This window comes from Eublepharis macularius, chromosome 7 (assembly GCF_028583425.1).
Source record: "Eublepharis macularius isolate TG4126 chromosome 7, MPM_Emac_v1.0, whole genome shotgun sequence".
Classification (NCBI taxonomy): Eukaryota; Metazoa; Chordata; class Lepidosauria; order Squamata; family Eublepharidae; genus Eublepharis; species Eublepharis macularius.
Window position 1 is genome coordinate 82,567,958 of NC_072796.1, and position 15,204 is coordinate 82,583,161.

General features: G+C 40.7%; 1 protein-coding gene across 6 annotated transcripts in view; it reads left to right on the forward strand.

Moving 5' to 3' along the window:
* Window positions 1–15,204, forward strand: part of DTNA (dystrobrevin alpha) — a 236,753-nt gene that overhangs the window by 88,622 nt on the left and 132,927 nt on the right. For all 6 annotated transcript variants that reach the window (XM_054984554.1, XM_054984556.1, XM_054984555.1 and 3 more), the window contains exon 2: window positions 1,092–1,159. In XM_054984554.1, the coding sequence (XP_054840529.1) occupies window positions 1,092–1,159 (68 nt within the window). The remainder of the gene's footprint in view (window positions 1–1,091; window positions 1,160–15,204) is intronic.

Below are 15,204 nucleotides of genomic sequence, written 5' to 3' on the forward strand. Positions count from 1 at the left end.
CAAATTATTCTCCATTTTACATCAAAATTAATTTTGCATCCTCCCTACATGACATAATGTTTGTCTCCACATGAGTGCTTTGGCAAAGTATAACCATTAAAAATGGATCTGGATGTCTGCATGAATTTGTTACCAAGATGATACAATCCCATGAACAGAAGCCTGCAGGAATCCTGCATTCTGTTTGTGGGTGCTTTTTGGGGTTTTCATGAAGATCGCATATTTCCATATGATGATTGATGTCCAACTTTGGCTGGGGGTGGGATGGTTTACAGCTGCAGCAAGGAAGTTTGCTCCTCTTCAGAATTATACAGTTTTCCAGGTTTTGCACATGTTCATAGAACAGTAATTATGTGGGGTAAACTGACATCAGTGCATGGTTTTAAAAAAAATCTTAGAGAACAAACATTTAGAGTTTTAAATTTTCATAATTTTTAACTATGAAGTAGATAAGCTGTTGGGAGGTCTGTGTTTAGGGCTCCCAAGGGTGCTCTAAACACAGGGTTATAAAGAGTTATAAAGAATAACTTTGGGGAATGTCAAACTGGGACAATGGCATATTTTTTTTCAACTTGAAACAGCCCCAGTGAAGACTAGACATAGCCTATATACAAAGTGTCTGCAAGTTTGCTCCACAACTAGGAAAACGGTGTAGAGTGGAAAGGCTAACTTTCACATGCTATAGTTCTTATCCAAATCAGACTCCTGGTGCAGCCCCAGACATGGAACTCCCAGAACCATCTCTTGTTTGGCCTGACCAAAGACGGACAATAAATCAGTACTGAGCGAAACACTGAAAGGTTTAGGAAGGAGAAATCTCCAGCTGGAAATGAGAATGATCATCAATAAAGTGGTGGCATAGAGTTTTACAAGATTGATAGTTTCAAACAAAAATAAAAACATTGCAAAGAAAAGTAAATGCCTCAGACAAAATATAAAGCTTTTTAAAAAACAAACAAACAAAAGACTGTATCAGTGCTCCTTTGGCTACAGGGGAATAAAGCAGCAGACTAGAACATTTTAAATATTTTGGCAAATGAGCTTTTGAATGATACTGAGTATATGCTTAATTTCTTTCTTTTTTTGGCTAGAATGATTGAAGACTGTGGGAAAAGGGGAACTACCATGGCAGAAAGGAGGCAGCTGTTTGCAGAAATGCGTAAGTGCTGTGGCATTTGTTATTTCTATGGTCGATTAATGCTTTTTTGCAAAAGATAAACAAGAGAGAATGTAATGCAATTTTTAGTTAATCTTGTATGGGAACATGCCCTGGGCTGTAGGTAGCTCCTGCTATAAAATAGGGATTCAAGAGGGCTTTTAGTGTCAGACACGTTCCAAGGTATACATAACTGACCTGATACTGCCTTTTTTGTAGCTCTGGGTAAGTTAGTTTTCTGCCATTTCAGTTCATGCTAAGGATCTGTAATGAAAATCTCTAAAATAATGCAGATATATAGCTGAGAAAGAAAAGGGCTATGAATGGGCCAAATTACTATGTCATCAAATTTTAAGGATGTTCTGCTTACCATGAATGTCCTGATTCTCTATTGCTTGTTCTACTTGTCCTTCTCCTGAGCAATTTTTTCCCACCTAAATTATAGACTGAAATCTTCTTGGCTTTAGCAGAGACAATGGGGTGCAGTGGCTAGCATGTTTAACCAGGATCGGGGAGCTCCAAGTTCAAATCCACCTTCTGCCGTGTAAGTTCACTGGGTGACCTTGTGTCAGTTACACTCTTTTAGCCTAACCTACCTCACAGGGTTGTTGTGAGGATAAAATATAGGAGGAGAGAATGATGTACACTACCCTGATATCCTTGGAGGGACAGCAGGATAAAAATGGACTACATATACAAGATAATACTAAATGAATAAACGGTAGCAGAAATACAAGTTTTCAATTTCTTTGCTTCTGTTTAGTGATCATCAGCTCAGACCTAAGACTCTGACACTGGCACTTTCTGAACACCGGCGCTGCTTCTGTGCCCATACTGCAGAAGCAAAATATGTGAAAGAAACATCCTTCAACAAATGAGGTGCATAACATATGGCTTGTGGATCACATGCAGCAGGATTGTGCATGTTGTGCAGCTCACACCAAATCTGAGTTGGTGATCTGATTGCACCCATCCCATTCTGATTCCATTCTCTCCCTGGAAACTTAACACGTTCCTGCTGGGACCCATGGAACAGTTTCTTGGCGGGGGGGGGGGCTTAGAATGCTGAGAGGCAGCATCCTAGTACAGTCACCCACCCCCAGTGGGAATCTCCGGGTGATGCAGAACTTAAATAAACAAACAAATTCAGAGGAAAGACTGGCACATCGTCGGACTGGGGGACTTCACCTTTGATAGGATTTAAACTTAACAGATTAACTGGAGTACCAAGAATCTGGAGGCACTGGAAAAATTATCTCCAGTAGATGGCCTTTTGTTTTCTGAATCTGCAGTTTACATACTGTTACTATTATTTTTTTATTTTATTTACGTTATCTATAGTCCCCCTTTCTCACTGAGACTCAAGGAAGATTACACAGTGTGAGTTGATACAGTCAATTTCAAAGATATTTCAATAAACAGCGTAATTGGGTATATAAAGGCAAATTTGCAAAGCTTTAAAAGTAGCAGGTACCCATTACAGAGTTGAAGAAATGCTAAACAGAGCATAAGCAATTATAAGACTGATACATTAAACAACTTATAAACTATCCAGAAAGATCATACTTACATAAACAGAGAGTACATACAAGCAGGGCTTTTTTTCAGCAGGAATGCGGTGGAACGGAGTTACGGAACCTCTTGAAAATGGTCACATGGCTGGTGGCCCCGGCCCCTGATCTCCAGACAGAGGGGAGTTGAGATTGCCCTCTGCGCCGCTGAGCGGCGCGGAGGGCAATCTCAACTCTCCTCTGTCTGGAGATCAGCGGCGGGGCCACCAGCCATGTGACCATTTTCTCCGAGGGCAACCCACTGAGTTCCACCACCTCTTTTCCCAGAAAAAAAGCCCTGCATACAAGTAAAGTCTATAGTCCCTCTTTACTGATGCATCTCTTTGAGACCACTTCCTTAGAGTACAGCCCTCCTATCTGAGTAAAAAGCCCTCTTGGAGGATTCATTTTTGCATAGTTTGTGGAAAGCCAGGAGAGTGGTAGCTTTCCTGGCTTCTTCAGATAGGTCATTCCATAGGTTGGGGGGCACCACAGAGAATGCACATGTACAAGCAACTGTTGCTTTTGCTCATGTTCAAGGTGGCACCTGCAGGAGACCCTGTTCAGATGAGAAAAGCTGCCATGGCAGAACATAGGGAGAGAGGTGGTCCCATAGATATGCTGGACCAAGGTGTGAAGAGCTTTGTATGTGATAGCCAATACCATGAATTGAGCCCAGTAACTGATAGGCAGCCAGTAAGTGACTGCAAAATTGGGAGTAATATTCATGCTCCTCCTAGCTCCCAGTAGTAAACAAGCTGCAGCATTCTGCACCAACTGGAGTTTCCAAGTTAACTTATAAGGGAGACCTATGCACAGTGCATTACAGTAGCCAAGCCTCATTGTTACCATAGCATGGATCCAAGTGGTCAGATCAGCCATGTCAAGGTATGGGGCCATCTTCCAGGCATAACTGAGGTTGTAGAAAATGTTTTAACTTGCTTATCTAGCAGTAGCACTGGATCTAGTATAATCCTAGGCTCTTAACTGAGGCCTTTTTTGCTCAAGTTATTTTTTACCACTTTGGGCCCCATACCTCTTTGGATTTTCTTCTAGATTATGGATGCTTAACTCCCCCTTTAGATTTCATTGCTGCATTTTCACGATTTCTCTTTAGATTTTCTGCCTATGCTTATTCCCCAATGTTTTCTTCCTGCAATTTTGAGTCTGCTTTCTATTCATGCAGAATTTTCCATTCATTTTTTCTCCTCCTTCCTCTGTTCCTCTCTCCCTCTGCAGGCCATTGCTCACTGATTGGTCTCTACATCCTCCTCTCAATTCCTCCCTCCCCCTCCTTCTCCTCATCTCCTTCCTTTCCCAAGACTCTTTTCTTTGTGAAGAAAACTTTATAACGTTAAAACATTTAACGTCATTGTTATCTCATTGTGTTGGTTTGCCCCTTGGTGCCAGCCTCTGCCTTCTACCTCTGAGTCAGGCTGCGCAGGGTTCTCCAGATTGGATGGGGGGGGCAGGGGGAGGATTATAAATCCTAAACAAAAATGTCTGCTTGGAGCATGACTGTCCTGTATCAGGGATTTTTTTAAAAAAAACAAGCATAACAACATTATAACATCATGACGTTATAACATTATAATGTCATTATACTTAGTTTTAAAAAAATCCCCTGTTACAGGACAGCCATGCTCTGAGTAGACATTTTTATTTAGGATTTACACTCCGCCCCCACCATTCAAACTGGAGAACCTCGTGCAAGCTGACCCAGAGCTGGGAGGCAGAGGCTGGCACCAGAGGGTAAAACAAACACAATGAGCTAATGACGTTACAATGTTATAATTTCATAAGTTTTTTCACACAAAAAAAGATGTACCTCATAACAATATAATGACGGTTAATTTGGGTGGGGTTACATGGATCTCTTTTAGGCTTCTGTGCTTTTTGGTTTAAACGTTCTATTTGTTTGTTTGTTTGTTTGTTTGTTTGTTTGTTTGTTTGTTTGTTTGTTTGATTGATTGATTGATTGATTGATTGATTGATTGATTGATTGATTGATTGATTGATTGATTGATTGATACCCCGCCCTCCCCGCAGATGGGCTCAGGTGCTTGAGGTGACTCCATGCCAACACTGCATGCGCACCATGTTGGGTTTCCTTTTGCTTTCATTTGTCTCTTTTTCCCTAACACCTTAGTACTGGGTGCCTTTGGTCATTGTCCTAACGTCATAAAGTAATAACACAATTGGGCATACACAAAAATAAAAAAGGTGGTGGTGATGATGTGACAGCACCAGTGACACTGACAGGGAAGCCAACAATGATGTTCACACCTCACCACATAACGCTCTTTGTTTCATGGCAGTGTGGACAAAAAAAGGCAGCACCCACACCAGGATTAAAAGAAGTGTGTGAAAACGTTGTTGGCCAAAATGAATCTGATCCTTAAGGAGTGGACACTAAAAAAGAGAGGAATAAATCACCCATGCAGAAAAGGCCCGAGTCTACAAGGGTCGGATGAACTCCAATGAAAGTGGGGAGTACCATGCCCTTCAAGATCTCTGCCTTCCCAATGAGCATCACTTCCATCTGCTGCAAAATAAAGCGTCCAGTAGCACCTTTAAGACTAACCAATTTTATTGTAGCATAAGCTTTCGAGAATCACGTTCCCTTCGTCAGATGCATGGAGGGCAGAAGGAAACTGGTCAAATCTAGGCCATTTTCACACTACATACCTGCTTCCGGAATATCGTAAAACGTAGCACAAAAAATGCGGAAGATAGAGTCTTCTCACGAGAGTTTTGCGCAACATCGCGCAAAACTCTCGCAAGAAGACGCTATCTTCTGCATTTTTTGCGCTACGTTTCGCGATGTTCCAGAAGCAGGTATGTAGTGTGAAAATGGCCATAGAGGAGGAAAGGGGAGGGGGGGAGGAGAGGGGGGATGTAAACAGCTCCTTTGATATGGAGATGCAGACAGCTCCTTTTGGTGTGGGGATCAGTTTGCTTGTGTAAAGGTTCAAAGGAGTTTGCCGTGTTAGTCTGTAGTAGCAAAATTAAAGAGTTCAGCAGCACCCCTAGAACCCAATTCTCCTTTGAACCTAGAACCTAGAACCCCTAGCACCCAATTCTCCTTTGAACCTTTACACAAGCAAACTGATCCCCACACCAAAAGGAGCTGTCTGCATCTCCATATCAAAGGAGTTGTTTACATCCCCCCTCTCCTCCTCCCCCCTCCCCTCTCCTCCTCTATATTTGACCAGTTTCCTTCTGCCCTCCATGCATCTGACGAAGAGAATGTGATTCTCGAAAGCTTATGCTACAATAAAATTGGTTAGTCTTAAAGGTGCTACTGGACTCTTTTTTATTTTTCTACTACAGACTAACACGGCTAACTCCTCTGGATCTGCTGCAAAGACCTCTCAGTTTGTAAACAATAGTCTTATAGATCTTATATATCACTTTTCTTTATTTGTTGTACAGAAACGATATTTTAATTCAGTTTTGAAATTCAAAAGTCACAAGTGGTAATAAATACAATGCATTTTTTTGTTGGCACCTTTAATAATGCCCACAATTAGCTGCTGGCATATGCTATTTAGTAGTAATACAGTTCTGCTGAATATGAAAATGCCAGCCAGTTCTTACACTGTATTGCTTTATTATGCCTGCAAACTGCCAACCATTATGGCATATGAAAGTGATTTTTTAAAAATAATCTTACAAATGGATCAATACCATTTCAAAAATACAATTTCAGCAAGTTACAAACCATATGTTGGTTTGCATATTATTAATTCAATAGCTTGCTATTTGTTTCTCATCAGCAACTAGGTAGGAAATATTTTGTTTATAAAAAAAAGATAGCGTTGTAGCTAATAATGACAAAACTACATTCACTGAGGACAGAAGCGTAAGTAATGCTTCATTTGGAAGCTCAGTATATGCCCACAAAAGTTGGGAATTTTTTTTCAGCTGCTGTCTCATTCAGTAATACAGCTGGCGGACAAGACATGCTGGAGTCCTCCTGATTCAAAAAGAATGCAAAACATTCATAATAATAAAGTCTTATTTAACAGAGCAACAGAAAATAATCACAGTTTTAAAAGCAGTGGTTCTGTTATTGAAATCAGTTGACCAATGGGCATCTCCATAAATCTTTTTGAAGTATCATAAAATATTACAAGGAAAAAGAAAAGCTCACTCTTTATGATCTGTTTTATCTCTGAGTTTGTATTTGCTGAGGAAATGAGGCCCTGAGGTAGCATCCAATCAATAAGGATGCTACACCCCCACTCTGATCCCTTCAGGTATAAGAAAAAAGACTTTTTGTCTGTTTTTTATTGGCTTGTTCCTCACACAAGCACAGCAAGATATCTTTCTCCCTTCTCTGTCAGGTGCTTCTGCACCATGTTTTTCTAAAGAGATTGTTCCACCAATTCAGTGATAGCAAAATGTTTACATACCCCTTGATTCAATCCTTCTGTTTCCTCTTGACTTTATCTCCCTGATGAGAACCTTACAGGAGTTCAAGCATGTCAAATGGACTGATAAATCAGAAACAACTATTTGTATAAAAATGGCTTTGTCAGATTTACTCACAATTCTTCCCATGGTCATATCGGAAATTACACTTGGAGTTCTATCTGACAGGAAAAAATTCTGGAATTCATTGCAGTTATCTCCTAGTCTGCTAACCATGGCCGTCGTCACACGGGCATCTCTTCCGTTAAATTTACAGCATATAGTGTCCTACCTGTTATCGGCACAGTAACGTTTCTTTGGGTCACCTAACGGCTCTTCGCGCCACCAGCTGTCCACACCGAAGCACTCTGTTCTGTTCTCTCTAACCGCGCAGAAGTAGCTCCTTCCCCCTTTTTTAAAATTATTCTGGCGTTTAATTCCGCTATAACGGAATAACAGCATATAAACATTCCGTTAGAGCAAAACATTATGACCCTTTTGTTTTTCCAACTTTGAAATTATATAAATAGCCCTTTGCCCGCAGAAAACTCCCTGTCTGACATGATCCCCATCGCTGAAGACTCTGCCATGGCAATTGAGTCATTTTTACTTCAGCTGAAAGTTTGCATTGTGTTATGTCGTTATGGCGTTATAAGGACATAATAAAATTAAAAAAAGGGGAGTCGCAGGAAGAAATGGATTCTGGGATTGAAGGGAGGGCATAGGACGTTGCGAGGCGAAATACATCGATGTGAGGCATTCACACTGAGGCACAAAATAGCGCGACTATCAAGCACAAAGCAGAAGAGAGAAAATCGCTACAGTGTTGGAATAAGGTGGGTGTTTGCCGGGAAATAGCGCCATTTTAGCGCTAAATAAAAGCCCGTGTGATGACGGCCCATATGGGAGATACTGCTGTTTATAAAACATCAGAAATGTATGTGACATCTTACAGCGCAAGCAAATATTTGCGCCCCCCCACCCAAGAAAGAAAGCTTAAGCGGGAGATGACATGTGTTTGTATTCTGCCCCTCTTTCAAAACAGAGGTGCTCTACAGCATTGCTGAACTATTTTCCAAAGGATTCTCTTCAGTTTTCTTCTGAAATTTTTAATCTTAGGGTGATGTTTTGAACACATGCTGTAGATTAGGGGTTTGCACCCAAAAAATATTAGGGTTTCCCAATTTGGGTTTACTGAAGCGGGGAAAAACTTTGGGAAAAGCCGCTTCGGCTTTGGGTATTTAAACTGCTTCAGGTATTCGGCTTTGGGTATTTAAAATGCTTCAGGTAAGATTCAGCCATTGTTTTCAATGGTAAACGCCATTCTCAGCTATGCAGGGGCTATTTTCTTACTTAATAATACCAAAATTTCAGGGGACCTTCTCCTAACTCTCCTCTCATGATCACCCAAGTTTCAGAAATTTTGGACTTTGAGGGGCCATGTCATGGCCCCCCAAAGAAGGTGCCCCATCCACCTCCAATCTCCATTATTCCCTAAGTGGAAAACTAGGGAGGCTTTCTAGGTGGCTGGGGGCAACATTTTGCAAACAAAATGCACCAATTTTGCAGGGGTCCTACTCCTACCTGTCCTCTCAAAACCCCTCAAGTTTCAGAAAGATTGGACTTTCAGGGGGCCATGTTATGCTCTCCCCAAAGGTGCCCCTATCCACCTCCCCCAAAGAGAAAAAAACACTAGTGACTCTCCTACCAGTCTCCAGGTGCAGATCCAGAAGTCAGCACAGCAGGTCCAGCAGTAAGTCCCAGACAGGCCAGCCAAGCAGCAGCGGCGCCAGACTTTTTGATGCCTGTGGCTGGCCGGCGAGCCGGGCACGCATGTGCATGCACACACGCACCAGCCTGCGTCATGATGTCACGTGTGACATCATCATGGGTGCTCGCGCGCCTCCGGCCTGATCGCTGCGGTCGGCAGCTGGGACGGTGCACGGGTGGCCTCTGAGCTCTCCTGCTCGGTTGCCCTGCGCCGCCACAGATGCCCGCAGCTGCTGCGCCTGGCCTGGGCGTATGCTAGCGGCGGCGGCGCAGGGCGGGAGAGCTCGGAGGCTGCAGCTCCCGTGGCACGCGCTCCCACCCCCCGCGCCTCCTCTGGCGCCCCCTCCGGCACCCTGCGCCCTGAGGCCACTGCCTACCTGGCCTCAATGGCCACGCCGGCCCTGCAGCCAAGTCACAGCCCAGACCTCAGAGACAGAGGCAAGTGAAAAGGAAACAGCCACCAGTCTCATGTCAAAATGGAGGCTGGCTAAAAGGCAAGCCTCCAGTTTAAGTCCCTGCAGTATTTTTTTAAAATGGCACCCTCCTTCCAGAGAGAATCCCCAGGGAAGGAAAGCTGCTGCAGGGATTGGACACTCTCTGAGTCCCCCCCTTCCCCGATCCCCCTTCCTCTTCCCCCTTCTGCCCCTCTCTCATTCCCTCACTCCCTCCCACTGGGTAAAAAAAAGGCTGGAACTTGCAGGAAGCACTTTTTTCCTGCAAGTTTGCAGGAACAGTCAACAAGAGGTTTGCTGCCACACCACCTGAAGCTTACCAAAGCGTTCCGAATCGCTTTGGTAAGCTTTGCTAAAGCATTTCCAAATCGCTTCAGCAATGCTGAGGCTGATTCAGAAATGCCAAAATCTTTCCAGATCGGGCACGAATCGGGTCAAAAACCTGAATCCCGAACCTAAGGCACACATCCCTACTCTAGATAATTAATCTATATTACTTTGCCCTTTTTATTCAAGACCCAATTAATACTTTGATTAAAAGGATACAGTCTTGAGTACGTAGCATTAGTAAGGCAGGAATGCATCTACATTACAGTGATTTGGATGAAATGAGGGTTCACAAAGCTGTTGATGATTATCTGCCTTGAAAAGGAGTTTATCATTAAAAGATGTTTGAGTATCTCTGCTTTGCAATTTATTTATTAAGATTGATTAATACAAGTTTAGGACTGCAGTTCTGCACTATATCCTATCGTTATTTTAAAAGAATGATGATGACAAAATGTATCTTTTTAATAGTACAGTTTCTTTTAAAAGGTATGAGTTGTTTCACTTAAAGTTAATACTTGTCATTTGCCATGAGAGAAACAGCTTGGTCCGCTGAATTCCAAGTGCTCAGCAACTTTACCAACAGAGGGCAGAAATTCTTAGTCTGTTAACAGAAAACCATCTTGTGAGAAAATCAAAAACTTTTAGGATGATACACTAAATGGTTCAGCGTAGCTTCTGCCAGGAGCAGATGGTATCCAGGCAGCCAATTGGTAAAAAGATCTAGTCAAGTACATGCCAGATGGGAATGGGAAAAAGTAACATGGGTGAGGGGAGACATGCATTTTCCTCTAAAATAAGTTCAAACTTGGGATTTCAGATCTATTACCTATTTGTTCTCTCTTGTCTAATCATAAAACCAAAACAAAGAGGGCATTTTCTTCACAAACAATATTTATTGTTGAAGGCTTTCACGGCCGGAGAACGATGGTTGTTGTGGGTTTTCCGGGCTGTATTGCCGTGGTCTTGGCATTCTAGTTCCTGACGTTTCGCCAGCAGCTGTGGCTGGCATCTTCAGAGGTGTAGCACCAAAAGACAGAGATGGAGATGGAGTCTTTTGGTGCTACACCTCTGAAGATGCCAGCCACAGCTGCTGGCGAAACGTCAGGAACTACAATGCCAAGACCACGGCAATACAGCCCGGAAAACCCACAACAACCAAACAATATTTAGTTTTCTGGTCCACTGATAGATCTCTTGTTTCAGATTTCTTTTTTTTTTGAAAAATTTTTTTATTGGGTTAGAACATTATTTTTACATTTACATTCAATTTTCCCCAGTTTTTTCGTCTCTAACCCCCTCCCTTTCCCCCCCTTTTTGTTGACTTCCAACAGCTTTCCCACCCTTTGTCCCCTTTCCCTTATTTTTATTAGCTTCCTCTATCTAAAACAAATATATATTCTCCATTATTCTAAGCAGTACATCCTTGACTATTTTTAACATTGTATGCCCAAACTGTAAGTCTTTGTTTCCATCTTAGATAAACAATTTATCCCATTTTTCAATTTCAAATATTTCTATATATCATAAACCATATAGATCATACATTCATTTATATCAAACAATTTGACTTATTCTCTATATATTACTCATTCTATCTTTTTATAATAATTCTATATATCTCTCATCACGTAGTCAATCAATTTGACCCATCTATTTCTTCAGACATTCAGTTTGGTGCAAAACTTACCAAAAAGAAAGAAAATATTGTTAGTTAATCAATCCTTATATTTAAACCTTATAATTAATTATTTTCTCTATGTTCTGTTTATTAACCTATATATATCTATATATATATCAATCTATTAATCTGACTGCTTATTAATTCACATTTATCTCTTCTCCCCCCGGTAAAGTCTCCCCCCTCTACTTCAGTGCTTCAGTAGTTCTCAAACTGCCACAGTTTTCCTCCCACCTCCCATTTCTTCTCCAGGTATTGTTTCAGCTTCTCCCAGTCTGTGTTGAACTGCCCTGAGTCCAGATCTCTCAGTTTTCTTGTCATCTTATCCATTTCGGCCATATACAGCAATTTGTAAATCCAATCTTCAATAGTTGGCACTTCTTGTACTTTCCATTTTTGCGCATACAGAAGTCTAGCTGCTGCTGTCATATAAAATATCAACGTCCTGTATTGGGCTGGAATTCCCTCCATTCCCAAGTTCAGTAGCAGGAGTTCTGGGTTCTTATTAATTTGAAATTGTAAAATTTCACTCATTTCTCTTATTATTTCCCCCCAGTACTGCCTAGCTACCTCACACGACCACCACATATGATAGAGGGAGCCCTCATGCTTCTTACATTTCCAGCATTTATTAGAAGTATTCAAATTCCCTAGCGCAATCTTCTTTGGTGTCATGTACCAACGATAAATCATTTTGTAGATGTTCTCTTTAATATTAGTACATGTCGTTGTCTTCATTGTAGTTTTCCACAAGTATTCCCATGCCTCCATTGTTATTTCTTTATTAAAGTTTATAGCCCATTTCACCATTTGTATTTTAACTATCTCATCCTCGGTATACCATTTCAACAGTACTTGGTATACCTTGGATATTCTTTTCTTATCTTCTTTAAGAAGGGTCTGCTCTAGTTCCGAATTCTCTATTCGTATACCTCCCTTTACAGAGTCCGAATTATATAAGTCTCTGATCTGTCTATACTGGAACCAGTCGTAGTTGGGTGATAGTTCCTCTTGTGTCTTTATTCTGAGTTTGGATGCTTCAGTTTTAGTTATTTCTTTGTACGTTAAACATTGTTGTTCATTATCAACAGCTCTCGGGTCTATCACCTCATACGGAACCACCCACAAAGGAGTTCCTTCTTGTAAATAAATTCTGTACTTCTTCCAGATTATATATAGACTTCTCCGAACAAAATGATGCAGGAACATCGAGTTGACCTTTACTTTGTCATGCCATAAATATGCGTGCCATCCAAATATTTTTTTATATCCCTCTAGGGCTAGTAGTTTCTTGTTCTTTAATGTCATCCATTCTTTCAACCAAACTAGGCAGATTGCATCATGATAAAGTCTCAGATTGGGCAGTTGCATTCCGCCTCTTTCCTTTGCATCTTGTAAAACTTTCACTTTCACTCGAGGCTTCTTGCCTGCCCAAACAAAATCTGATATTTTCCTCTGCCATTTTTCAAATTGTTTAGAGTCTCTGATGATTGGTATTGTCTGTAGCAAAAACATTACTCTTGGTAACACATTCATCTTAACTGCTGCAATCCTGCCCAACCATGACAAATTCAGTCTATTCCATTTAATCAAGTCTCTCTCTATCTGAGTCCATAGTTTTTCATAATTGTTTTTAAATAGATCTATGTTCTTTGCAGTTAATTCAATTCCCAAATATTTCACTTTACTTGTTACTTCACAATCCGTTGTTTCCATTAACAATTGTTGTTTCTGCTTAGTCATGTTTTTGCATAGTATCTTTGACTTCTTTTTGTTAATGAAGAAACCTGCCAAGTCTCCAAACTCCTTGATCTTATCTATCACTCTTGGCATGTTCTCCAATGGGTCCTCTACAATTAACATTATATCGTCCGCAAATGCTCTGACCTTATATGAATAGTCCTTTATTTTTATTCCACGAATTTCCTCATCTTGACGTATTTGTATCATCAGAATCTCCAATACTAGAATGAACAACAATGGAGATAACGGGCAACCTTGTCTTGTTCCTTTACTTATCGTCAATTTCTTAGTCAGTTCATCATTCACCACGATTGCTGCAGTCTGGTCTCTGTAAATTTCCTTAATTGCTCTGATGAATCTTTCTCCCAATTGTAGCTTTTCCATAGTGGCAAACATAAAGTCCCAGTTTAAATTGTCAAACGCTTTTTCAGCGTCTACAAAGAAGAAACCAACCTCTTTGTCACAACGCTTGTCATAATATTCAATAGCATTGATCACTGTCCTTAAATTGTCTCTTATTTGTCTGTCTGGCAAAAAGCCTGCTTGTTCCTCCTCTATAACTTCCGAGAGCCACCCCTTCAATCTCTCCGCCAATATCTTCGCAAAAATTTTATAGTCATTATTGAGTAGCGATATAGGTCTATAATTTTTCACATTAGTCAGGTCTTGGCCCTCTTTTGGGATCAATGATATGTTCGCTTCACTCCAAGTGTCTGGAATCCTTTGATCCCTTAAGACCCCATTCATCACCTCTTTTAGGAATGGTGCCAGTTCATTAGCCATTGTCTTATAAAATTTAGCCGTAAGTCCATCTGGCCCTGGCGCCTTTCCTAGATTTGCAGATTGTATTGCCTTACTTATTTCCTCGTCAGTTACTTCACTGTTCAACTTATTTCTCCAAGCTTCCGAGATCTCTGGAAGTTTGGTTTTCTCCAAATATGACGCTATTGATTCTTTGTTTACTTCTTTTTTATTATACAGCTTAGCGTAGAATTTATAAAAGGCTCTACTAATGGTAGTCTGCTCCAAATACGTTTTGTTGTTTTCACAAATTTTATTTATTATTTTCTTTTCCCTTTTCTTCTTCAATTGCCATGCCAGGTACTTTCCAGGTTTATTAGCACCCTCAAACGCTTTTTGGTTCAGTCTTTTAAGATTCCACTCCAATTCTTTATTATTCATTGCTGTTAGCTGTTCTTGAAGTATTTTAATTTCCTGGTATACCTTCTTTTTCCCTGGTCTCTTTTTTAGCTGTATTTCTTTGGCTTTTATTTTCTCCTCAATCTCTTGTCTTTTCTCCTCTTTCTTCTTTCTTGCTCTACCATTTAAGTCCATTAGTATGCCCCTTACAACCGCCTTGTAAGCATCCCAAACTTTATTGGTTGGTACTTCTTTATTCACGTTGTATTGTATAAAAAACTTTGTCTCTCTTCTCAATGTTTCCATATTCTCTCTTTCCTGTAACAAGTCCTCATTTATTCTCCATGCTTTCCTTTTTCTCCTTTTTCCAAATTTCCACATAATTGGGTTGTGATCTGAGCCTACCATCGGCATTATTTCTACCTCCTTAGTCCATAACGCTAAGTCTTTTGAGGCCCAGATCATATCAATTCTTGATAATGTAGAATGCCTTGCAGAATAAAAAGTAAACTGTCTACTTTTAGGGTATTCTCTCCTCCATACATCTTCGAGAGTCTCTTGTTGAATCAACTCAAAAAAAAGCTTTGGCAATAGTCCTCTTTTCTTTTGTGCCGTTATAGTCTTTTTGTCTAGTTCCAAGTCTGTCACTCCATTGAAGTCTCCAGCAAGAATTATCTGGTCATATGCAAGATCGTCTAGATGCTTCCTTAAATCCTCAAAGAAGCTTTCTTTTGCACCGTTAGGTGCGTAAAGTCCGACTACCAACACTCTCTTTAAATTCCAAATGCATTCCACTGCTACAAATCTAGCTTCCACATCTCTCATAACAAGTTTTGGCTGTAGCTCCTCTTTTATGTACAACACCACTCCTCTTTTTTTCTTGTTAGAGGCCGCTGCAAATTCTTTGCCCAATTTTCCAGATTTTAAATATTTTACATCCTGTTTTCTAATATGGGTCTCTTGCAAACA